The sequence below is a fragment of the Anguilla rostrata genome, chromosome 11 (genome assembly GCF_018555375.3).
Source record: "Anguilla rostrata isolate EN2019 chromosome 11, ASM1855537v3, whole genome shotgun sequence".
Taxonomy (NCBI): domain Eukaryota; kingdom Metazoa; phylum Chordata; class Actinopteri; order Anguilliformes; family Anguillidae; genus Anguilla; species Anguilla rostrata.
In genome coordinates this window covers 18,001,600-18,028,780 of record NC_057943.1, presented here as the reverse complement: position 1 = coordinate 18,028,780, position 27,181 = coordinate 18,001,600, and the positions used below count along the sequence as shown (strand labels likewise).

The 27,181-nt window shown below is 42.4% G+C and overlaps 1 protein-coding gene across 1 annotated transcript; it reads left to right on the top strand.

Moving 5' to 3' along the window:
* The first annotated feature begins 538 nt into the window (after nucleotides 1-538).
* LOC135234167 (G-protein coupled receptor 22-like) lies at nucleotides 539-21,622 on the top strand. Its single transcript, XM_064298469.1, has 2 exons — nucleotides 539-912; nucleotides 19,639-21,622. Exon 2 carries the CDS (start codon nucleotides 19,769-19,771, stop codon nucleotides 21,278-21,280), a length of 1,512 nt encoding a protein of 503 aa, XP_064154539.1. The 5' UTR covers nucleotides 539-912; nucleotides 19,639-19,768; the 3' UTR covers nucleotides 21,281-21,622.
* The last annotated feature ends 5,559 nt before the right edge of the window (nucleotides 21,623-27,181 follow it).

Here is a 27,181-nt window from a genome sequence, read left to right as displayed (position 1 = left end):
TAAGATATATGTAAATAAAGCCTGGATACATTACCTACTTTTACTATATCTGTCTGCAGATTTGTACATTTGTACATCTATAAAGTTGAGAGATTGCATAGAGTTTCTGAGTTACCGCGCAGCCTATGGTGTTGTCAGCATACGTGCATTTATTAAGACGGATGCAGTGCACCATGAGCCAGATCTACGCTCTGCGCATGGACAGCCGTGGGCAATCCTGGAAACTGCATTGAAACGGCTTTTTTATTGTAATATATTTTTGCATTATTGTCTATTTCCCCAAAATAAACATGAAATGTGCCCTTATACATAACGTGTTCAATTACGTGTACGTTAATTTAAAGCAAGTATCAGATATGAAATTAGAAAGAAGGGAGACCTTGAGGGGTTTTGTCGTCCTTGTATCGCGAATACCTCCAATCCTTTAGATTTCCTCCTCCTACTCAAACACTCAATTTCCTCTCGTGCAACGCCCCCACCTCCGTTGCCTGCAGATAGTTCTCGTATTGGACGAGGCAAGGAGCGCCTATTTTCCCTTCACTTGACAGCGCGGGTACCCACTGCATTGCTTGTGTTGTGAGCAATGCGTGTGGGATACCTCACTCATTGTAAATTCTTTATGACATGTGAGACAGTGGTCACCGCTCTTTGCAAATTCCAGAATTACAATACGTTTAAACACAGCAAGACCCACAGTACTGCTGTTATTCATTATTTTGCATATTATTGTGAAGGTTCTTCTTACCCCCCTGCCGAATATATGACAAAACATTGGCGTATTTATTCCGGTCACGGTTCCCGCGGACAGGAGCCTGTCCTGAAAATCACTGTAGTGAATCGGGTAGCGGAGAATCAGCAAGCGGACACCTGCAGTAGAATGTAGCGGGAATTCCCTGTTATTGTCGAGAGGAGGTGAGTTTCACAACGACTTACTCAGTATATTAAAAAATACCATATACAATAGAGTGGTTAATTCTTTGTATGGAATGTTACTGAAACAATTACTGTCGGGATGTAATTACACTGGGTACATTGTGCTTAATTCCAGTAGAACATAAACTGCTTTTTTCCGTGATAATAGTTGATGTGCTATGGATCTTGCAAAGCGATGCTTTAATAGGCAATCTCCTGTAATGTCTAAAATAGTACTGTGAGAATACAGCATGTAAGGAGCACTGCAGAGTGTAGCATGTGAAGCATCGTTGTAAAGTGCATAGAGACATGAGGCTACGCTACTTTCACCTCAGAACTATGCAGATAACGGGCACAGCTACATCTGGAAATATAATGTTCCTAGTACCTTTGTTGGCTGATTATTATTATTGTTGTTGTTGTTGTTGTTGTTATTGTATTAATAATAATAATAATAATAATAATAATAGTAACCGAATGTGTATCATTAACCTGTGCAGTGCCAAGATGGATCAAGTTGTTACACATTTGCTGTTAAGACTTGTGACTTAAATTAAAGGTCCTATTTTGTGGTTTAAATGGATAAAGACACAGTATAGACTGTTGCCCTGTTCCTGATCTTGGCAGAAACTTTACTGAGAGAAGGTAGCTTTGCTTGGGATCTCTTGGGGACCAGCTTGGAAAATATATTCTCATAAAACCACAACAACAATGCAGCAGCTGCCTCTGTGTGCATGAGAGGGAAGGGGGGGGGAGGGGGGGATTTAGAAAATATTTTGTGGAATTAGCTTCATGCTTTCTACTACCCTACATATGTAGCTTGTCTCTGTTGGTTCCATGTTGGCTTCTCCTGTTAGAAGCTCTGTGATGCAAAAAAAGTATTACCCAGTATTTGAGGACTGAATTTAGAATGCAATTGTGTTCCTACTTGGCGATCACACCTGTCTTGTTGTATTAAGTAATCAATCAGATTGTAGTTTGTGATTGTGCCTTTGGAGTGAATCTGCAACAGAGCACTTCAGTGGTGACAGTAAGGTCAAAAGTAAGGTCATGGCTGGTTCTCAGCTGGCCCAGATGACAATGCTGTGAAAATGGAGCTTTTAACCTGGACTGCACTTTTCTTTCTGGAAAGAGGTGGCAGAAAATGAGAGCACGTGTAATATAAAAACAGCAGAAGGGGCAAAATTGAAGAGATGGAAGAAATGCACAAGATCATGGAGAAATGGCAGAGGGATTGGAGGCAGGTGTGGGAGTGTGGGTAGAGGAAGTGGAGAAGAGATGACCATGACAGAATGAAAACTCAATAAAATCTGAAGCATTACGAAAGAGCTTGGATCCAGTCCTGTTTCTCTGAGGGCTGGAGTGTATGCAGGTCTTTCTGTTGAGAGGTCCTACAGAGCTTTCCAAAATAGCCATTCCTTTCAGTAAACTCTTGCATCTGCTTTTTTCGTCAGCGCGGATCAACGAGAATGAGATGAATGACATTAATTGTGGACTAATTGCCTACTAGTGCAGTGCAACTTCATCATTTATCTAAGTACAGTATCTTCGGATTCAGCTCTGTAATTTGTCCACAGCCAGGAAACAGATGACTCAAACATCCCAGACATTAGAGTCAATCACTTTTCTGTCTGCTTTTGAAAATGACAGAAAACTCAAATCATATTTTTAATATCATGCTTGCAAGCCATGAATCGGCCACATGCTTCATTCAGTTCCATGCAGCATTTTATCAGAAGAAGCATCCATATTATTAGGCTATGTTGGTGTTTCATTTTTCAGTGGTATTATATTTAACATAACATAACATAACATAACATAACATTATTGACAATTAGAGGCCATTCAGCCCAACAATGCTCACCGTTTTCCTACCACTAAAGGGTACATATGTTTATCGACAAAGTACATGTAGATAGTATCTAGCGCAATGTCAAGCCTGGTTTTGAAAACCCCCATAGAGTTTCTGCCTCTACGACATGACCTGGTAATATATTGCACACAGTGACCAATCTCTGTGTGAAGAAATACACAACATTTCCAAAAGTATGTAGACACCTGAACATTACACCCATATGTACTTGTTGAACCTCTCATTCCAAAACTGTGGGCATTAATATGGAGTTTGACCCACCCTTTGCTGTTGCTCCACTCTTCTGGGAAGGCTTTCCAGTAGATTTTGGAACATGGCTGTGGGGATTTACTTCCATTCAGCCACAAGAGCATTAGTGAGATTGGGCACTGCTGTTGGGCATACGGTCTGACTCACAGTCAGTCACATCACTTCAGAGAACGTGTTTCCATTGATCCTGAGTCCAATAGAGTTGTGCATTACACAACTCCAGCTTGGGAATCTTAGGCTTGTGTACGGCTACTCGGCCATAAAACCCCATTTCATGAAGCTCTTGACAAACAGTTCTTGTGCCGACATTGTTTCCAGAGGTAGTTTGGATCTCTGTAGTGAGTGTTGCAACTGAGGACAGATGATTTTTACGCACTACATGCTTCAGCATTTGGCGGTCCCATTCTCTGAGCTTGTGTAGCTCCCCGCTTCACAATAACAGCACTTACAGTTGGCTGAGCAGCTCTAGCAGGGCAGACATGTGATGAAATAACTTTTTGGAAAGGTGGCATCCTATGACAGAGCCACATTGAAAGTCAGTGAGCTCTACAGTACAACCCATTCTACTGCCAATGTCAATGGAGATTGTATGCTTGATTTTATGCACCTGTTAGGAATGAGTGTGGCAGTAAATAGCTGAAACCACCAGTAGGGGTGTCCACATACTATTGAAAATGTAGTTTTCTTACTAACATATTTATTTTATTGAGATAACTGTTATGGCAATCATTGTAAGCTTACACACTATAGGCAAAATCAATGACAAGATCCCAAATCTGAATCTCGTATCATGTCAGCTTTAAATTCAATTCATTTTCATTTGTATTGCGCTTTTTACAGAGAACTGCCACAAAGACACTTTACAGAGTAGCAAACAGAGCAAACACCTGGCCTGAACGCCCAAATGTAGGGGGTCAGCTGAGACAGAAAGATGTTTTCAAGCCAAGACAAGTAAGACATGTTAAATCTGATATTGATTTTAAGACTTCATGGCCTATAATGCATTTCATACACTCCTTTTTGTTAAGCACCTGTACCATTGTGTATTACTCAACCTGCTTCCCCTTACTGTCCTGCACTCTGCTGTAATCACATCCTCCTCTTCATCCTGCACACTGCTCTCTTCACATTTTACTCATCATTCTTTCATCCCTTTCCTGTTCTACCTCCGTTTTCTTCATTTTCTGTCTTCCCTCATGTTTCACTCTCTTGACTGCCCCCCCTCCCCACGTAGATCCTGTTCCTTGGGATTGTGTGTGTCTGTGAGATAAGAATCAATGCTCGTCCATTACCCCTAATTGTGGAAGAGCTGCAGTGGTGTGACAGTGTTCTGAGGACAGTAGGTGTGATGATCATTGGTTTGTTGAGGGAAGGAATAGGATGTGTGTTGCTAAGGGAAGGAGGAACTCTGCTAAATGGAAAAGGGGTTCTGCTGAGTTGCCCTGGGGAAAAGGGGCTCCAATGTTACTCACAGAAATGACCACAGCAGTCTCGCTACAGCCGAAGCCACGCAGGCTTATTAGAAGCCAATTACTGACCCAGCAGAAACACTCATGCAGATGTATGGTACAGTATGGGACCAACACAGCTTGATGGATGTGTGACATGTGAGATTCTGTGTGGGGCTGCCATGGCGCTTTAGGGTGAAATAGAATTACTTTTAAAAAGCTGAGGTGAGTATATTCACATTTTTTCTCTCAGTTTACAAACCTGAAAATTATAATGTTGCTGTCTACAACCAGAAAGCTGGTCAAAATAGATAGTGGTCAAAAATGTCTAAACACTAATTTTAAGTCACTTAATAAGGCGTTGGGCCACTCATTTTTATCAGAAAGGCTTATAAGTCAATAAATTCATGTCTTGTTGAAAGAGGTGGAGAATACTGTCTCATATGTCATTCCAGAATCTCCCATAAATGCTTGATTGGATTCAGATTTGCTGCCTGAGAAGGCCACGGCATATGGATAACATCATTGTCATCCTGATCAAACCGTTGGGTGATTGCACTCAGAATCATTACGTAGTGATTAGCATTGACCTTGCCTTCTATGGGGATGAGTGTACCCATGCCAAGAAAATGCCATTTTTCTGGCATGGTGTGGCTGCCCTTGTCACCTTACAAGTTTATGGATGTTGACTCAATGGTGGGTCATTCCATTTGAATATACAGCCACTTAAAGGAATAGCTGCTTACATGAATGAGAGATAGCCAGGGCTATTCTAGTTCTGCAATCCAGAAATATACTGACTTTATAATTGTAATGGCGTAACTATCTGTCTCATCAGCTCTTATCATCAACTCTACTTCATCTCTTCAAATCAACTGACAAACACCACAAAATTCAATTGACAGACACTACCAAATTAATTCAATAATTAATTTAATTTTTAAAAAAAGCAAAAATACAAGAGAGCAATCAATATAAGAGAGCAATCAGAAAGCAATCACATATATCAAGTATAACATGGATACACATATACAATTTCTTATTTTTTATATATCAGTAATTCCAGTGGCCATCCACACTTGTTTCATTTCCAAAATCAGCAACAAAGCTAAATTTAAACGGTCATGCGAGTAAACATTTTAATTCTGCAGGTGGCTTGCCTGATTTGAGATTAACATTAATATGTGTTTCAATTATTTTCAATCACGTGTCTTCTATTTTAGAATTCTCAAAAGTGATTGTCTACCATTTCAATTGCAGGATCCTCTCTGAAATCAGGAGAGCACAGACTTGCAAACTAAAATTGTCCTCTGAATTGACTGCAGTGAGATTCCCTTTTTCTCCTGAAGTCCGCCTGCTAAGCTGTGCATCTACACTGCTTACACAGCTTGCACAAGCAGAGTGATTGATCAGGATGCACTAATGTTTGATGAAGCCGAGTATCACGGAAATCCCTACCATTGGTGTTGCTGTCGCCAAAAATATATTTCCCCCTTAGGCCCCCAGAAGGGCCTTAATAGTAGGGTGATTAAAACGATGACTTCACAGCACAATAATTTATATGAGAGCAGCTGTTTATTTAGTAGATCAATACATGAGACCTGTCAATGGTAACTATTGATGGTGTTGACAATTATAACTCCTCAATGGCTGTTGTTAATTGAGATTTCTTTCAGTTAAGTGTCAAATACAAAAATTTAACTGTGACAATTTTCAGGGGGTGGGGAGGAGGGGGGTGTCTGTTTGAAATTGTCCATATTAAACTCACAACCCAATTACACAAGCCATATTATGTATGTTGCAGTTGAATTTACAATATAAAAGGCATTCATTAGTTGTGGCACAGTGATGCTATTGTTAAGCATTGGTACGGAGAATATTTTTGAATGATTTAAAGATTTGATTCTAGTTTGGGACGCTCTAATCATTATCAATGAGCACCAATAATTAACAGGCAACTCCTGGTTGAAATGCAAAATTTTGATTTAGTAGGACTTCTTGTGACTATTTGTAATCCAGTTTCTTTGTTGAGGGGCAACTGGAACCCAGGAAGTCGAGTCATCAAAGAGTCATGAGAGTGTGGATTCCTTACTGCACAGATTGCACTTTGCAGCAGAATGTGTTATCAAATCCGCCTTCTTGGGAAAGGGTAAGCACTCAAATGCCTCTGTTTAACTCAGGTTTCTCACTAGCTCAGGTATTTGTATTCCTAGCACAAACAGAATCGCATTCAATGGCTGTGGATGAAAGCTCCCTAAGGTCCTGCATTTCATGTCTCACTGTGGGAGTGAAATGAGTTCTGAAGATTCATCCATAGCACCTTCCCTTGCTCCACAACACAACAGCCCTGTGATAGGCTGTTTACTGTTTACTGTGTTCACAATTCGGAAATTCAGAAATTCTGTGCCAAAAAGGTTTTTATCGTGAGGGAATGAAAATATTTAACGCAGAGTTGACTGAAAGATGGTTTTCCATTCACATCTGGGGCTGTCTATACAGGGCTCCATATTTCTGTGTGGTTCCTTGGGGAGTATTTTTTGTGTTACCACTGCAAAAGCCTACCTTTTTCATTGGCACAGGTTTCAAGTAGGCCCTGAATACATCAACATACCAAAGTATTTGTGTTATGCAGATTGTGTTAATCCAACCTTCACTGTCCATTTTCAGAAACTGATGCCATAAATTCCAATTCTTAAAAAATAACGAGATTGTAGTTGTGATAGGGACACAAATTCCATATTGATTCTACAGTGGTTTCTAGTACTCTTGAAATGTGTTCAATAGAATACAAAGTAGAAATTTTGTTGACGTTTTCACAAACGGTATCAGTGTAGAATTCATAACTTGGCATTAATTTCACGGTTGTAATCCGTCTACAGATTTTTGTATGTGATTATTGAACTCAAATTGTTAGCTTAGATAGGATTATTATATTTTTTGTACCCTTGGGCAGAAGAAAAGGTCAAACCTTTTGTAAATCTGTTACATTAGAGCTCTTACCACTGCTCACTCTGCCAGCATGATAGCTTTTCTCACCACAGTGAGAGTGCAGTGTACGGTGCAGCGGCAGTATGGTTGCGGAATGTGACATTTTGTCCACACCGTGGAGCTGAACTCTTGAGCTGTGCTTTGTGGGAGAATGTATTGGAGGTTCAGCGTCCCACAGGGGATGCTCACGCTGAGGGAGGAGCCATCTGTATGTCACAGTAAAGAAGCGAAAGGATTGCTGGGCACAGTTTTGCACTAGAGGCAAATGGGGGCAACGGACGAAACCACAGGAGGCTCCAATTGTTGTCTTATAATGCGATGTGCTGCTCTGTGGACTCAGCGGACATGGCTTTGGGGCTTGCTGCGAGAATAGGCAAGTGAGAGATAGTGAGAGGAGAGGCAGGGGGAATGAGTGATGGATGACTGGGAGGGAAGGAAGTGTAGATTGATGCAGAGATCAGTAATTGCTAGAGAAGAAGGGGGGAATGTTTCTCTGTCCGGGTTGCACTACCTCCATCCATCTCCATTCTGAACACATCCACCTCTCTCACTCCTCTCCAATCACAGTTACCATCATCTTGTCATCTCCCTCTCTTTTGCCATCACAGCAGTCATTTTTAATCTTCCTGCCTCTCACATCATTTTCTTTTTTGTTATTGTTTGCGTCTTCCATTTGAAGTGACTTTCTGTATGATTTTTATGCTTTACAGAGTTCTTGCCCCCGCCCCCACTTGTTTTGGGGTAGTCATTTGGCAGAAAGGCAATCAAAGGACAAGGAAAGAATTGTAGTACCATATATGCAATAGTGTGTGCATTTCCTATGTGGGCATTTGTATAAGTGCATTTTGTCTCATTAGGCACTGTAGAATTGTGGGTTAAAAACCTGAACCAGTAATAAGCGATAAGTGTCGTAGGAGGTGGCAGTGAAGCGAAAAGAAAAAAAAAACTAAACCTAGCTTGTCCAACCTTCTTCAATAAACCTATTTCAAAACATAATCCAAATGAGAATCAAAGTCTGTAACATGTACTTTACAGTCTGTGTTCTTCTATGCTCCATATGAAGGGAGGAGACAGGGGAGGTTGTGACATATGGCAGTAATCGAGTGTTGGGACAGTGGCTTCTATACACACCTACCCATAAACAAGATCGAGCAACATAGAAGAGGAGCACTCATTGCTTGACTTCACTTTTTGATACGCTGTCATCACCTTCTATCCCACCATCAATATAAGGCTTGACCAGTAGCCCCAATACAGAAACAAACAGTCATGACCAAAACATTAGAAGATCAAGCTTAATGGATGTCAATGGCATTATATGATTTTTTGACAAATTAAACAAGTAGCCAGTTGATCAATTCCATATGGGCTGAAAAAGCTTCTTCTTGTGATACATTTGGCAATTGTATTGCACCTACTCCTGAGGTTGTTCCTCATCATGTGGTCTTGTTTTTGTATTGCCCCTTGTTGCCGTTGCAGTGGGCAGGTTGGCAGCCTCTTACTTGGAAGGCCTGGTTTAAATCAAGTGAAAACGTCACCTCTTGACCGAGCATGCGTAGTGACAGTCTGATTGGAGTGTTGGTTGGTCAGGTAATAACTGCTCCCAGCTGCTTCTGGGAACTGGAGTGCTGGCAGTGCGGCCACTTTTCTCTTAAGTCCGTGAGTATCCTACAATATTCATAAACCATTTATATTTTTAGTCCTTTTAGTACATAAGGATGACAGATGGTCCCATAAAACTATGACTTTGCTAGAACTGAAAGGCTATTCGGTTATAAGAATTCTGCACACAAGAATTTGTAAGAGGCATTTTGTGTTTGACTGGTTGACAATAATGGCACACCATGTGAGGCCAGTGATTGTTTTTTCTTTTCTTCCTGTCCAGAGCTGGCCAGCTGCCAGATTTGTGTTGCACCTGCTACAAAAGCTTCTGAATTAATTCAAGGGGAAAATTAAGGCTTTGATCGATTGTCTCAGTGCAGACATTAGTAGTATCCCGGCCGGCCATGAATCAGCACTCCACACACCCCTACACTCCTTCCTTTCATTCCCACCTATTGTTCTTTTACTCCTTTCCCACTGTTACTAAATCAATGTCAAAGATGCCTGGCTCGCATGACCCTAAGAAGTGCTGTACTGGCAGAGCTGTAATAGTGGCAATGAAATTTAAACATGACAACAGCAACAACAATAATGGACAACTAATCCAGAGTTTGTCAAAAAGGGGTCCCAGCAGGGCATGAATGAGACCCTACTTGCAGTATGAATATACCTAAATTTGAATTTCACTTTATAACACTTCTGCTTCTCATGACTGTTATTGTCCTTCTAATGAATGTGTCGCCCTTCATTTTTCGTTTAGTTATTTCATTGTGTTAATATTTTACGCTGTTTTGATGTTTTCCTTTACTAATGCAGGAAGTAGACTCAGGCAGTTTAGTGTCAAACTCGAGGATGCATATCATTGCGCAACTTCTGATGTGGGCGTACCTGCAGACAATAACATTAGGTTGGTTGTAGAAATAGTGTTGAATGACTACTAGCTAGCGAAACCGAAAATGTCTGAGGACGAAAGAGATTTCATTTTTGATCATGGGATTGTTGCGCCCTATCGATTCGAGTCGGAATACACAGAAGAAGAGCTGGCTAATTTGCAGACTGATTGTGCTAGAGTGAGAGCGAGTCAGGAGCGGGGCGAGATTGAGGAACCACAGGCTATTCCCAGGACAAACGGCAACTGGTGGTAGATATCCTATGTATCACAGACAGATGCGATAACGTTAGCCAGCTTAGCCAGCATAGTACCTACCTTGAGCGGGTTGACCAACGATGGGAAAACGGTGGGTACAGCTCCAGGCTTCAGGCGATCGCCTTGGTAGTCGGTGCCTTCAAAGTGGTCGCTGCATACCCTTAGTCCTTGTTTGCGAACTTCTTCAGCTGTTATGTTGGGGTGTCTGTTTACATCCAGCCATGTCTGGCACAAAGTTGCATTGCGTGGAAAACTATGAAAATGTGCTTTCAAGGCAAGTTTAACGGGGGCATTATAACAACCGGGTACAATGCTCCTCATTATTACACTGATATCACTAGCAGACGTTAGTTTGTTCGATTTCAACGCTAAGTTAACAGAATGTTTTGCTTCGCTTCTTCTCGATTTTGCTGCAAAACAAAATCGAAGAAGAAGAAACCGGAAACTGTACTACTATGTGGACTTGCGCTAAAAAAAAATAGGATTTTGTTTCTAACGTTAGACATTTAAATTGAAATAACTAATCGAAAAACGAAGGGCGACACATTCATTAGAATGACAATATCAGTCATGAGAAGCAGAAGTGTTATAAAGTGAAGTTCCCCTTTAACTTATGATTAACTGTTTTATCCAAAAAATTGTTAAATATGCTACAAGTAACACATCTAACATTTAAAAAAAATGGAACATAGCACTAATTAACACATTCAAATTCTTTTCAGGTAGTTTTTTAATATTTCTACCAAGACTGACTGACAAAAATGTTTGAACCTGAGATGCATAGATTATTTGTTATTTTTCTCAAATAGCACTCCTTCTTGGTGTTCATACTTGACCATCAGCTCCGGCAAATGGATTAAAACCTTCTGTTTGTTACTCATCCACAGGATGATGGTTTATGGTTCATTTATGTCATGCTAATGGCAGTTATTTATGATGAAAGAGAATGAGTGGCTGCCTCCACCCACCCTGTGCTGCAGAAAGTGGCTCTCAGCAGGTATGACGCTTGTATTTGACTTGTGGCTGTTTATCAGTTGTGGCCCTGAAACTGGTGAGTGTTAGGTGTTAATGGATTACACTGCCTCAGCAGCTGAGGCAGACTAATCCAGGGCATTTTCCAGGATGTAGCTCTTGGGTTTACTGGGCCTTATATTGCCTTTTTTCTTCCCTTCTCTTTCCCTTCTACCTTTAGCAGATAGTCTACCAAGCTGGGGGCTGGAAGGGGATTCTCCATGTATTTTGACATGGACTTCAGTATTGTGCAGATACGTTAGGGAGGTTATGAATTGTATGATGATGCATCTTCATTAATCATACTCTCTCCCCCTGGTCAGCGGAAGCAATTACCTGGGGTCACAGGACTCCCTAATGATCCATTTCTCTAACGAGGGAGTTAATTAGTGCAGGAGCTGCATGTGGGGCAGGTGCACCTGTGGTTCACACCAAAGCAGGCCCTGGTGCATCTGTCATCAGTTGCTGTTAGGTCTGCAATAGGAACTGTCTGCAGGAAGAAGGTCTGATCTACCATCACTGAGCCCCCAGAGCTCATCCAGGAGTTTACACTAACTACCGCTCTTGAACAGGTATCACTGTGAATCAACAAGGTCAAAATATGTTTATTAAATTCTTTCACTCTCTTTCCCCATAATGGTGAGATATATTTCTCCATATGGATAAAGCGAGAGATTTGTGTCTCATTTTCTCCATATCTCTCTCGCTCTTTTTCTCTCTCTCTCTCTCTCTCATACACACACACAGACGCATAAACTCAAACGTGATGTGAGTTTTTGTTTATTGTGATTTGGTGTGCGTGTGTGAGTGTTGGGGGTATAAGAGGTGGGTGTATGAGTCACTCTAACAAACAAGTCTATATATGGTATTTATTCCTGTCACTTTAACTGTACCAGATTGATTGCTTGTTATTCACCACAGAAATCAACAGTGTAAATTAGTGTAATAGACAGAGACAGATACATTTTATATTTAGTATCTTCTCACAAATATCTTCTCATATGAACAAGGAGCATTTTTCAAAAGGTTGAGTAAGGGTCAAATTAGATTATTCATGCAAAGTTAGTCCTCTGAGCCCATATTCTGGTAATGCCTAATTTCATTTTGCTATCATTTATCATTCATTATCATTACTTGTTGATTTCCATTTGTCTCTGTGGGGCAATTTACAGTGTAGCAGCGCTCATTTGAAATATGAGGGTGACGTCACCCCCTGGAGTCAAGATAAGAGGTTGACTGGTGCCTTTTGTAAGGGCCATGAGTCTTTCATGCAGCAAATGAATTATGTTTCCTGTTAAGAGCCATGATGTTGTGAAGCTAGTACCTTCAATTCTTACTCAGACAACACATACAGCTGGACTGGATACATTTTTGCCTGTCTGTTTGAGTTCGCAATACACAGAAAACTGTGAACCCCCCAGTCTGACACTGTCCCCCAGTTGTGAAGTTAAACCTTGCTGTTTTTTCTGTCTTTTTGCAAAGTCACATTATTCACAACCAGGCTGTGGGGCACTGACTTCACACGCATGCACACACTCAGGCACGCACACAAAACACGCACGCACACATCCTCACACAGATGTTTCAGATGCGCCTGGAAATCCAATGCGAGTTGGCAGTTCAAACCAGCTCACTCTCACAGGCAGCAGTTATGTCACAATGCATTCCCCAATGAGAGACCTGGGATAAACAACACAGTTAGCTTTCAGTTGTTTCCTTGTCAAATTTTCCCGACTATCCATTTCAGACACAAGACCAGGGGGCAATTTTGTGTTTACATACCAATAGCATCTAGACAGATGTGCAACAAGGCTGGGTTGGTATGCAGCCCTTTTTTAGTTTTACCAAAAAACAGCCTTTGTCTGTAAGTCTAGAAGGAAAAAGTGATTTTTGCTGACTACCTCTTTAGGTAGTCTGACCAGGATCTCTCCTGCTGTGCTCAGCACTGGCATGAATGATCTTTCTTAAGGGGGGGAGGCTGTTGGCAGGGAAGAGGCTTTTATATCAATGGTGTCCCAAGTGTAATTTTGAGCTCAGTATAGATCTGAATTATACCCTGTATATATTATGATATTGAACAGGTCTGGGATTTAAAATGACATTTCCACTGATGGAGTTTCTCATTGAATATCACACGACGCGTTGCTTATGGTAATGAGATGCATGCTTTATTGAACTTAATGGGGCAGTGGCCTTTTCACAATAGGTCAATGTTTTTATCCAGCTTTTGCATAGTTAGTATGACCACTATCTTGCATTTTCAGGATGATCGCATTTTTTATGGAGGAAATATGGCACATCATTTATTTAAACAGTTATTATATGATGCCAGTTCCATACTTTTATATGTGCAAATGAGATTTAACATATTTACTTCTGGAAAATATTATATATTTTAGATAAATATATTTTTTGTACATTTAAAAAAAATGTTTATATATATATTTTAATTATTTAAGTTTTATTACTTCTTATAAAACCAATAATAACCACTGTCCAGGCCCTGCGCCACTCACATCAGCAAGCCGTTGAGCGGCAAGCTGATCATTGCACACTGTAAAGCAATCTTTTGGATACATGACTGAGCATCTACATCCCGGCTGTGCACAAGCCTGTCCTAAACCTCTGATGACCACATCGCCAGTGTGCACCGTCGTGTGAACTGGGATCGGAGCAGATGACGAATGTTCTGCTTTTTGCCGTGACCTCTTTGCTCCCTTGCCTTGCTGTCTCAACCATGGTGACAGACAAATGTTGTGTTACACTAGCTCGGCCACTGCCTTTCAGGTCTGTCTGTTATTTGTAGTCTCGTGTGTGAGAACGGATCGTTTATTATTGTCTGTGGGTTACAGGCTGGCATGGTGCTCAGATGACGAAAACACATCTGAAAGTGAGTAAGTGAGTAAAGCTGAAAACCTGCTTTCAGCCCATAAAAATGATCCAGAATTGTTTTGATTCTGTTGTGAGAACATTCATCACAAATGGTATATCATGACAAGAGCTTTCTTAGTCTCCCTATCTCAAGATGAAGGACCCGCATAAAGTTGTGTCTGAGTATCTCATATCATTGTGATGTCATCAGTAAGTTTATCAAGCTGGAGCTTACGCTGATTAGTCTCTATGAATGACTAATCAGTTGATTGAGGGCAAATGTTTATAGGCAGGTGTGATCTGGCCTTTTGCACTGCATTAGGGTGCAGTACTAGGATTATCCTGCAGGAGCATGTTGCCTTGTGTGGCAGAGCATGGGAAACATTTTCTTGTTGACAAAGCGTGGCTCTTTTGGGACGCCTCAGAAAAAGACAGAGGAAGCAAGGGGATTTGAAGCACTTACAGGTGAGGCCGGGGTATGGATAAAGGCAAAGGAAATCAATAGAGACATTGCCTCATTTTCTGGCTCCCTGAGGTGGTGTGTTTACATCTTGAAAACAACATCAGTCACTCAAAAGTCTGTCATCATTCTGGGAATTCAGATTCCATTTCGGATTGGCTTCATTGGCATGGTGACACCAGTTGTTTTGTGAGAACCCATCAAGTGTGCATGGGAGAATCACTGTAGGCAGGAAGAGATGCACCACATTGACCTACCATTCTCCGACATTGCTTTTCCTATATACTGTTTTTTGTTTCTGTTCTTCCCTTTTTGTTTTCCATCTCTGTTATTGCAGCTGCTTTTCTGAGTAGCACTCAACAATTTGTCTGAGTTTCTGGGCATATCCCCTCTCCCACACTGACTCTGTCTCTCTCACTTCATCTTCTGTTTCAGGTCAACTTCCTCTTTTTCAGTCTTTAGTTTTTCCTTTGTTCTGAAAATATGTATTTCTGTATTTCTGTATGTGTCCTGCTCTATCTCCCTCCATCTATGCCTCTCTCTCACTCACCTCATCATGCTCTTATTTCCACTCCCGCTCTTTCCCAATCCCCCTCTCTCTCTCTCTCTCTCTCTCTCTCTCTCTCTCTTTCTCTCTCTCATGCTCTCAGTGTAGTGAAGCGATCAGGCAGTCTGCTCACGAAGTATGCCAGCTGGAAATGTCTCTGTAATGAGCTGAGCACAGGACTGCAGCACTTAGCTCTCTTGCTCTGTCTCTCTCTCTCTCTCTCCCACCTTCCTTCCCTCTGTTCTTCTTTCTCTTCATCCCTCTCTCCATCCATGTACCTCGTCCTCCCACACTCTGGCTCAGAATCTTTTCCCTTCCATCCCTTTCCCTCCCACTCTCTCTCTCTCTGTCCCTTTCCCCCCCCTCTTTTTATACACATAATGAAAAAGAAACACTGCTATGTTTTCTCCCTGTCCATCTCTCTCACCATCCTCAAATCTATCTGTCATACAGTCTGCCATTGCATGGCTGTGTTTGATGAAAATAAAAGCTTTTTGGACATTGGCAATCAGTTGGATTCAGCTACTTGGGTGCTGATCTTACTTCCCTAAAGCATGAAATGAAACAAAGACTTTCATGGCTATGCGATGTAAGACTTCATGAATTTTAAATTCCATTCAGGATGGTTATCAAACACAGGCCATCATGTCAAGAATCACTGGAAAAATATAGTTCATGACTAAGTCTTGGGTCTGAACAGGCTCAGCACCCATGGTCAAAGCAGCTGACACTAGGTTAAACTCCAGACCAGTTGCCATGGTAACAACGAGCAAAATTGTATCTTTGGCTGAATTTTTTTTTTTTAATGAAGTGGATTTGTCCATATGATATGATTTAATAACAGGAAGCAATCAGTGGCAATCTTGTTTATGTTGTTACACTATTAATATGTTAAATAGTAATTGATGATAAAAAGCCAACTGAACCATGAATTCATGGTTGTACAGAGAAATTAAAATATGAATGTGCCTATACTTTAAGAAAAAAAAAATTTGTCAACAATTTTAAAGATTACCAGCGTGTAATTACATTACATTACATTTATTTGGCAGACGCTTTTATCCAAAGTGACGTACAGTAAGTGCATAATAATTACCCTACATATGCTGCTAATTAATGCCAGATTTAGTAAATAAAATATGGTGCAGCATAGTTCTGTTGTTTACTGCAAATGAGAGAAGGGGTGATGATATCAGCACAAATATTGGGTGTGATTTATGTTAGTAAAATACTATCATTATTCATTTGCTCTGATGTGGTCTGGGAGGCTGAATTAAAATTAGTCATACAGTATATCGCATATATCAGAGAAAATATCCCCAGTGTTTGAATTAGGGGTGGAATTGGGGGGGTCTGACCCCCCTAATTAAGACTTGGACCCCCCCAAAAGAGGTAAAAACAACAGGTTGGGGGTGTCGAAACATTTATATATTCTTTTTTACCTGTAATTGTAAATATTACAATATATTTCCCGTCAGTGGCGTCACTAGGTTGGTCCCTGGTGATGCCACTGATGGGAAATATATTGTAATATTTACGATGAATGATTATTCTCTAAGCATGCAAAACACAGGCATTGCTAAGGGTGAAACATCTTACATTTATCAATGTGGAATTGTGCAGAGCTTTTCTAAGCCTATTTGCAGCTTCTCAGAATGCTAGTACAGCGATTGTTGCTTTTTCTGATTACATAAGGATAGCACTTGTATGAAACTGCACGAACCATAAAAAATCCTATTTTTTGGGGGGGTTTAAAAAACTGCATTTAACCATCCGTTAATTAATTTAACCATCTTGATGTTTATGTTCCTGTGGTCTGCATATGGTTAGGTAGCTGTTTTATACCAGACATCTTTGCTTGGTTGTAAGGCACTTGCTTACCCCCTAGTTCCAGCATGGTTGCGAAGGTGTTTGTGTACCTGCCATTCTCTCCGTTGTATAGATGCTGTTACAGTAGGTGCTCTGGCACAGTACTGTGCTTTAAGAGAGGAAGCATCTGTGTAATGATCCCATCATGTTCACAGACAGCTGGAGCACAATAAACACCTCACCTGCTGGTAGTGGAATATAGTTCATGAGAAGATAATATCCTCTCTATTGGACGAGGACTCGGTCCATAGGATTTCCTCTGAAGCATTTCTCCCTCTCAGGTGCAGTGTGGCAGTACATTTAATGGCTATGCTCAGTTTTAATGCTGATTGAAAGGCACCGTCGCGTTCACAGTAAATGTTTTGTGTGTCAAGCATAATAAAATGTGTTATCAGTTTATTGTCAAATTCTTTCGACTCATTTACTGTTTTATACTCCAGCAACTGAAGACTGGTGCTATTGATCCCATCTGTCTCACTTATGGTATGACATAAGGGCCTATAAAAATCTATAAAATATTGAAAGCTTAAGCTTGCATTTCATCTTAACCTTTTTGGCAGGGACATAACTCTTCTCTGTGGATTTATGATCATTGGTTCCATATTTGCTTGTTGCAAACGTCAATCCATCTCCATCCCTGTTTACATAGCTGCTTTTCCTCAGATATGACCTTTGACATAACCTTAAGCCCATTTTTCAAACTTGTATCTTTACTGGATGAATTTGCCATTCTTTAAAGCAAGCTTAAATATTTAATACCCATGGTACTGTATTTACCTGAATGGAAAACTGTCAGAAACACTATAATCTCCCTCTGGTTCTCTGCGTCCGATTTTATTTCTCCCACTGCTATTGCATTCATTTTCTGTTCTGAGCGAAATCCCAGAGTATTATCCAAGTTTTGCGTGCCCACCATTAAATTCCGAGTGAATCTATTTTGATGTATGTCATTGTTGTTGAGAGCATTCAGTCATGCTTCAGCTGTTGCTTGGCCCTGGTGTCTACCCTGACCCCCAAACTGTGTCCCTGAAATGACAGAGGGACCCCATGGGATGTGTGTGTGTGTGTGTGTGTGCACGTGCGCATGTGTTTGTGTGTGCATATGCCAGCATTAGGGAGAGAGAGAAAAAAAGAAAGAGAGAGAGCCTATCTTGGATTGGACACATGGATGTTTTCTCCATCCATCATCTATTACGTGTCATAGTAGGTGCTGCATAGGGTTCTATGAGCACTTTGCTTGCAGCCATAATGAAGGAAAATGACAGCAAAGAACAGCAAGTGAGACAAAGAGGTATACCGTGGAATGTGTGCAGTATGGAAATATTAAGGAAGAAAGGATAAAAAGAGAAATTAAATAGGTTTATGCCTTTATCTGCTTTCAAATATTTAATTTACCTCATTGTCTTCATTCCTGTGCAATTGTTAGATAATTTTACCCAATTAGTTATTTGTCTTTTTCATTTGTTCCTTCACAATTTAACTGCTAATTTACATAAGATTCAATCAGAAGGTATCAATACATGCAATATGAAGTTTAACCTAGAAATACGTTAACTGTTTCACTGTCAAGACAAACAATGCGATTCCCAGAGAAAAAAAAAATGCATTTTGGATTATCTGACAATTGCTCTGTTACAGCAATGGGGTTTATGGTTGCAGAAGTCTGCCTATCTAATAATAGGTATAGTTCATGCTAGTTATTTGTGTATATGCTGATTGTCCAGAGGGATTTGTGGGTGATGTGCCATATTTAAGTGAGCCAGTTTGTACCTAAGAATACTCTGTCCATGACTACACATACAGTGTGACTGTGATTATGAGTGTTCTGGTTTCTTTACAGGCGTTATAGTCTGATATTCAATCAATCGATCATCAGCGTAAAGACTGTTAACGAAATCTGCATATGATTTACACTTCCTGTGTTGTAATGGTGCCGATAGGCTGATTCTGATAAATATGTAAAGCTACTGGGAAAACGGAGAACACCTGTCTGTTTTTGGGGCGCAGATAGGAAGGATTTGCATGTGAATATGCATATAGGTGTTTATAGATGTGTTTATGTGATTGTGGGTTTATGAACCAGTGACTCCCTGGTGGCTTGTTAGCAGCTGCAGGCTGGCTGCGGAGCTCCCATATGCTCTCTCCATAGAGGGAAAATTACCCCACCTCCTCCACGAGCGAGTAGCACTTCCACAGCTGCAAAAACACAGCCGGCCTCTGTGTACCTTCACTCACATCTGCGCCACTGTGGATAACACTGCAAAATACTGTCCTGTACCAGGCCTTCTGCACTCTGCTGTCCCATTGCACCACAATGCAAGTGTGACCTTTCAGCTGGCCCTGCAGCTCTGATAAGCCAATTCAGAAGATTATTAGTTTCAGGCATTATTCCACACTGTGATGACCACTGTGTGAAGAGACCTAATTGCTGGAGAGTGAATCAGTGCTTGAAAGCAGATTGTTGCTCTTGAAGCAGAAATTTGCAAACAGTATGTGATCTTTGTGAGTGATTCTGCACTCTGTGTGACATGTGTACCATTACTGACTGGCTCACTGTAACTGTCTCAACATTTTACGAACGACTCGGCCCTGTTTGTGTCAGTCTTAGCCAGTGCCCCTCTAAATCATTATGACCTGTCTTCGCTGTCTTCTATTTTACAGAAATCTGTCATCTTCATTTTCCTGTCTCATTGCCGCGGCCTGGGAGAAGAAGAGGGAGTGGCCTTTTGGGCGGGGCATGGGGTGGCGTGGCTGTAGGCCTTGCTATGTGTGAGGAGGCTCAGGTAAGGCCATGGAGACCGAAGGCTACAGCCACCTCCTGGAAACAAGCGATGGCATGGGGGGTGGAGAGGGCCTGGAAGGCCCGGGCGGGGCCGGTTCGGACACCGGGTGGTACCTGCCCTACCCCGTCAGCTTCCAGGTGTCCCTGACCAGCTTCCTCATGCTGGAGCTGGTGCTGGGCTTCAGCAGCAACCTGACCGTGCTGGTGCTGTACTGCGCCCAGTCCAACCTGGTCGACTCGGTCAGCAACATGGTGACGGTCAACCTGCACGTGCTGGACATCATCGTGTGTGTGCTGTGCCTGCCGCTGACCGTGGTGGTCATCCTGCTGCCGCTGGACGGCAACCTGGCGCTGCTGTGCTGCTTCCACGAGGCCTGCGTCACCTTCACCAGCATCGCCACCGCCGTCAACGTGCTGGTGATCAGCGTGGACCGCTACGACATCTCGGTGCGCCCGGCCAACCGGCTGCTGACCCCGCGGCGCGCGGCTCTGCTGCTGGCTGCCGTGTGGGCCGTGTCGCTGGCCGTCTTCTTCATCCCCTTCCTGGAGATGGAGTTCTTCACCGGGGCGGACGACGAGGTGGACGACCCCAACCTGGCACCCCTGTGGCAGAACAGGACGCTGCTGTGCGTGGGGGGGCAGGGGTACCACACGGAGCTCACCATGTACTACCACCTGCTCCTGCAGGTGCCCATCTTCTTCACCGCTGTGGTGGTCATGCTGTTCACCTACACCAAGATCCTGCAGGCCCTCAACATCCGCATTGGCTCCCATTTTAGGAGGAGTCAGCGGCTGAAGGGCTCATCCTGCAAGGGACGCCGCAAAAGGCGCAAGAGAAAGGGGTTAGTGGGGGGAGGAGGGGGCTCGTCCACACAGACCAGACACCTTTCCCAGCCCCCTCTCATCCCCTCTCCCACTCCAACCCCTACCTCACCACCTCCGCTCTCCTCAATTCCCCAGATCGCCTCTGATAGTGGAGCCACTCCTATCATCTCCCCTAGTGCCGCCCCTACTCCTGCACCCACTCCCTCTCCTGCTCCCGCCCCCGCCCCTGCCCACGCATCCATGGGCGTTCACGCCTCGGTGTCGGCCATCATCGCGCTGCGGCGGGCCGTGCGGCGGCACCGCGACCGGAGGGAGCGCCAGCGGCGCGTCTTCAAGATGTCGCTCATCATCATCTCCACCTTCCTGGGCTGCTGGGCGCCCATCTCCGTGGTGAACATCATGATCCTCAGCCTGGGCCCCAGCGACTGGCTGGTGAGGCTGCGGCTCTGCTTCCTGGCCCTGGCGTACGGCACCACTATCTTCCACCCGCTGCTCTACGCCTTCACGCGGCAGAAGCTGCGCCGTGCGCTCCGGAGCAAGGTGAAGAAGCGGGTGGTGTCGCTGCTGCAGGTGGACCCGGTGCCCAGCGGCACCGTCATACACAACTCCTGGGTGGAGCCGCGGAAGGGCCGCCGCATGCGGCTGGAGGGCAGCGATGCCACTGACCGCTGCCTCACAGAAGCTGTGCGCGAGTGAGAGACCGAAGAGAGAGAGAGACTGAGGGGGCAGAGAGAGTGGAACAGAGGGAGAGAAAGAAAGAGAGTTAAGGGGGGAATAGTGTTTATGTTTGCGTGTGTGCTTTTATGTGTGTGTGTGTGTGTGTGTCTGTGTGTAATTTAAATCTTGGTGGTTTTAAGGAAATATAATCCTTCTGGCATTTGTGTAGACAAATGTATGAAACCAGGTATGTACAGGTGTTCTAATTAAGCCCTGCTCTCATAAAAGCTCTCCTTGTTTGTCACGATGATTATCACATCATAGCCACCTCTGTCCCATGGCCCTTATTTCATCATGATAACCATTTAACACACTATCATACACTGAGCGTGTGCACAGACATTCACACGCACACTAAGCTGGTAGGTCTTAGGTGCTCAGTCCTGGTTGTGAACAGCAAGCTTGTTGAACACAACTGGAGGCCTGATGTTCTTGTGTCCAGTAATTACGACCTTCATTCAACCACTTGTCAGAGTACTGAGATAGTTTGTCATTTTGGTGGTTTTTACACTAGTTTTTCCCAGGCCAAGTGTCCATCTGTACAAAATACTCTCAAACACTTCAGTGTATGGTTGGATTTCTGTAGTGTGCAACCAAATATAAGAGAAAAGAACAATTAGTACAAAAACTGATTTTCACCCCCAGCAAATGCAAACAGCCTTCAAGAAAGCTGGACAACCTACAGAAGGACTCCAGTACCAGGACTTGGCACCTCTGCAAAGGACAACCATGATAAACATTGCTTGGGTACCATTTTAAATAGTACCTGACAAATGCAGTTTGAGAAGCATGCAGAAATATCCATGATACCCTTATACAATATATAACCAGAAAACAATGTAGAAATTACTCATGCCTTAATTTCTTTTGAGCCTGTGATGAGTGACACGTGTTGGAGATGTGTGAAAGGTATGTATGTGTACATGCTGCAATTGAGCATTAATGGGTCTGCGTGTGTATCAGTCTGCTGGTATTTGCTGAATATACCAAGACTGAACTGTCTCTGTCCATGATGAGCAAAGAATTCTGGGATACTTCTTTTACTGAGGTGTTATGGTCCTGACCTGCTGAGTCGTCATGAAGAATCCTGGAGTGCTCCTCCTGGAGCATTGGGCCCTCTGAGACTCCCAGTCATCCTCCTGCAGGCGGTGCCTGGACCATGTCAGACACATCTGGCATCACAAGGCCTTCTGCAGCTTCCTGATTTACACGTTTCTGGTGGAGGGCGGAAGGTCTATTCTGTGCGGTTGAGTCTCGCATGTTTTAAAAGAACAGGCTTGATAGCTCCTTCCTCCTCATTCACACTCATCATCCACCACTGTTATTTACAGTCTTCTTCACCCACCTGTTTTACCAGGACTGAGGGCAATCCCAGAGGGTGGTTGCCTGGGTGACACACAGTGGGAGGAGGTAGGAGCTGAGTTATATATAGAGGGTACATATAACTGTGCTCCTATGTAAATAAAGCTACTCTTTCCTGAAGGGTATGCAGTGAAAATACATACTCACTTTACATACATACTTACTTTACATTACATTGTAAAGGATAGATACATACTGCAGTGTCACAAAGGGTGCACACACAAACTCACAAAAGTTTTGAGATAGATACACATACTGTATGGCCACTGTGAATTCTTGTCACCTTGGATTCATCCTGTTTTAAGTAAATAATTTGAACAAAAAGATGATATTACTGTGCAATGACATCCTCTCGTATCCTGGCAATGACAGTTCAATGTATTGACTTTTGGAGGTGCTTAGCACTCTCTTGAATATGTCACTGAAACACTCTTCAGATATAACCAAGTCAAGGAGACAGAACAACTACATGAATGAGTAATATCCTCCTAAGGCCCACCAATTGATTTTTCCCCTGTAGGAGACATCAGTCTCTAGACATGTTCTGCTACTGTGTTCTACTATGTTGAAACTTACAAGGGACATTCAGTAATACTGTATATACAGTATATATACAATGAGCTTCATAATGTTTGAGACAAAAACATCTTTTTTCTTGATTTAGCTCTGTACACTGCAATCAAACAATTCACGTGCGGTTAAAATGCACTTTCCCAGATTTTATTTAGGGGTATTTTTATACATTTTGAAATCTTTATACACACCCTCCCCTTTCAGGGCAGCATAATGTTTGGGACATATTAATGTAAATGAATATAGTCACATTTAATATTTTGCAGCATATTCTTTGCATGCAATGCTTGAAGTCTGCAACCCATAGACATTACCAGATGAGTATCTTCTGGTGATGCACTGCCAAGCCTGAATTGTAGCCATCTTCAGCGCATGCTTGTTTTTGGGGCTAGTTGCCTTAAGTTTTCTCTGAAGCAATTGGATTCAGATCGGGTGACTGACTTAGCCAGTGAAGAATTTTCCAGATTTTGAAAACCTCCATTGTTGCTTTAGCTGTATGTTTTGGATCATTGGCTTGCTGTAGCAAGAAGCCCAATGAGTTTTAAGGCATTTGGTTCAACAGATTAGATGCTTCTTTACACTTCAGAATTCATTCTGCTATCAGCATTTACATAATCAGTGAAGACAAGTGATCCAATACCTGTGGCAGCCATACATTGTGCCAAACCATTACACAACTGTAGAGGTCTTTCATGGGTTCTCTGGCCCATTGTGATCACTGAGCTGAGCAATCCTCTCTCTTTTCTTAATTATGTTCCAAATAGTTGATTTTGGTGAGCCTAAGGTCTGGCCAATGTTTCTGACTGATTTTTTCCTATTTCTCAGCCTCATAATGCCTTCCTTGACTTTCATTGCCAAAACTCTGGTCCTCATGTAGACAAATGCCAATAACATGCTGCAAAGGCAACCAAGAATCAAGACTACATTGTGAAAGCTCTCTCATGCCTGCACTAAGGAAGGAATTGAACACACCTGACTAATCAGAGACACCTGTGAAGCCATTTATCCCAAACATTATGTTGCCCTGAAATGGGGGACTGTATAAAAAAAGTTCTGTAATTTCCACATGGTAAAACCAAAAATGTATATAAAAATACCCTTTAATAAAAGCAGAGAATCTGTACTCTAACCACATGTCAATCGTCTGATTACAAATCTGAAATTGTGGAGTAGAGAGTATAAATCAAGAATTTCTCCTGGGTCTGGGGAAGATAATAGGCATTGACTGCAGAGTATATCAGACTCTGTACATGGTGAAACCTCTGTAGCCATTCCATCTCTCCGAGTATGTTATCAAGTTTTTATGAAGTAATTTGGTTTATTTACGACTCATGGAATGATTACGCAATCCTTAGTCTGGAGGAGGCTGGGATTTGAAGAGACCTCTATGCCCTGCAGGGCTTTTGACCCACTGGCCATACTTCCTGATTCTGTTTCCATATAACATGAGCACAGTCAATCAATCAATCAACATGACTCTGCTCCTGGCACTGCCTGGGGCAGTACTTCCATATGACAGATCACCATCAACACTTGGATGGTGAGATCATGTATGTTATCAGGGATATAAATATTAATGCTCTCGCAACTGTGGACTGGAACTGAAAGTGAAAATGCTCCATTTTTTTCATGCCAGAATTTCATTTTTAGGTGTGGAGCTTTTCGTATTCAGTTGGGTTGGGTAAAAAAGCATCATATATAATGTATTTGTGTTGATATATGTGCACATTTATTCACATGTATATGCAGATCTGTTATTGTACATGTAGATTTATATTGTGTTAAGACACTGTATTTCTTTATTGAGGAAAGCAAAGTCTGTATTAAATTTAATTATTACAACTTCTGTATTGTGCTGTGGTATTTAACCCTTCACCCTGCCATTGCCTTAAAGGTTCATTCAGAGTATTTCTGCCTTGCTGTTCTCTTTATCTCACAGACTATCCCATAACAGGCAGTGTCAAATACACTGTCAGACTGCAAGCCAGAAAAAACAGGATCTCATTTGTGTTTGATATGTGTTCAATGTTTGGATAGAGTGCTGCAGATCTGTCTCCCACTGTGAGAACTAACTGCCGCAGTGGGGCACTGCAGTGAAGTTTGGTGTGTGTGGGCTATCTCTGCACTGAGTGAGATGCAGTACAGAAACCTCCCTCTCTCTCTCTCTTTCTCTCTCTCTCTCTCTCTCTCTCTCTCTCTCTCTCTCTCTCTCTCTCTCTCTCTCTCTCTCTCTCTCTCTCTCTCTCTCTCTCTCTCTCTCTCTCTCATTTATATGCTGTACAGTACTACAGACCTGCTCTCACACATGCACATACTGTACAAATATAGAAATATAGAATGACTCACGAGTATGCACACATGCACACACATGTGCATAGGTGCACATTTACATACTGTGGGTGGCATAACTTGGCTCATAGTGAGTGGGAGCTGCACCCACAATGCACTGCTGTTTCTGTCTCTTAATGACATGCTAATGGGAGTGCAGTTAGCTCATGACTGTAGCAGATATGAAGCGGCATGCATCTGAGGGAGACACTATTAGTGAGTCATTACAATTAATAAAACTTAGGTGGAACTGACTCCGCCATGTGTGTTGGCAAGAGTGCATTGCTGTCAGAAAGCATGGTTGGTTATGGTATACATGTTCTTGGCTTTCCAAATGTGTAGGCTTGTCAGAGTGTGCGTGGTACCCCAGTGAAGGACCTGAGTCTCCAAGAAGCTGCCAGCTCTCTCTGTCAGATTCCTAAATTTAGAAACTTGTCCCAGATTCAGTTTTTTCCCCTCTGTTTATCGCTATGTTACACTTAGCTTCCCCTATTTTTAAGTTTTTTGCAAGTGCCATTGCTCAATACTGACACTGCTTTGTTTTAAGATGGCAGTGAAAAAAGAGGCTTTGGTATCTGTAAGCCAATGTGATCTTTGCCCGTTCTCTTCCACCTGCCTCTCTTTCTTCACTTCTTTGTACCTTGATGTAAGCATTGCTTTTCTAATTATATACTGTAAGAAAGTTCTTGCGTGGGTGTGGCGGTAACTGTTCATTCTAAATTTTGATTGTACCCTTTGCCTAAAAAAAGCTACATTCATTTAATAAAATTAGAAAGGCAATCAAAGTAATAACAGGGATGCAGTTGATCATGGATAAAACAGATTAGCTCCCATGCATGTACACACATGTGCACACGCACACACTCAACCACGCACAATTTCACTCACTAAACCAGCCTTTCTTCTCCCCCCACCCCTCTCTCTCTCTCTGTGTCTCTCTTACTCTATCCCTCTCTCTCCTCCCTTTTCCCCCTGTCTCCCTGTCTTCCCCTCCCCCATCTCTCTCATCTCTCTTATCCACACATCCCTTCTGGTGCAAAGGGAGCGCATCTGCAGTGCCAGTGGAAAGAGGAAAGTCACCTTGAAGGACAGAGAAACAAAGAGACAGAGGGAGCAACTGAGGAGAGAGAGGGGAAAGATAAGGAAAAGAGGGAGAGAAAGGAATTCTGGGAAAGGAGAGTAGGAGGGGGCATGTGTACAGTGAAACATCTCACTAAAACATTTTAGGGACATGTGAGTCACAGCATAGCTCAAGGGTCTGAAGTTGGAATCTCACCTAGTCCATGTGGATGGTGCACACTTCTGCCTGATTAGGTGCAGCCCTCACCTTGACAGTCTGATTGTATTCAGAATAAGCAGACTGAAATGCCAAAGTAATTGTAATAAATGTAAATGTCAAATAATTGTTTGATCTCAGAATAGTATGGCAACTTGTCTAAATTATATATGTCCTTAAGTCAACTGGTGTAGCAAATTTGCCAAGTGGAATATCGTTCAGGAACATTGCAATTCTTTGTAATAAAAACAGAAAGATGCTTAAGAGTGGCGTATACGTATCACACCTCTACCTACTCATCCCATTCTCACCACCGACCACTCACTGCCACCCAATCTATT

Coding starts and splice junctions, on each gene's coding strand:
- LOC135234167 (XM_064298469.1), top strand. CDS start 19,769: ATGGAGACCGAAGGCTACAGCCACCTCCTGGAAACAAGCGATGGCATG.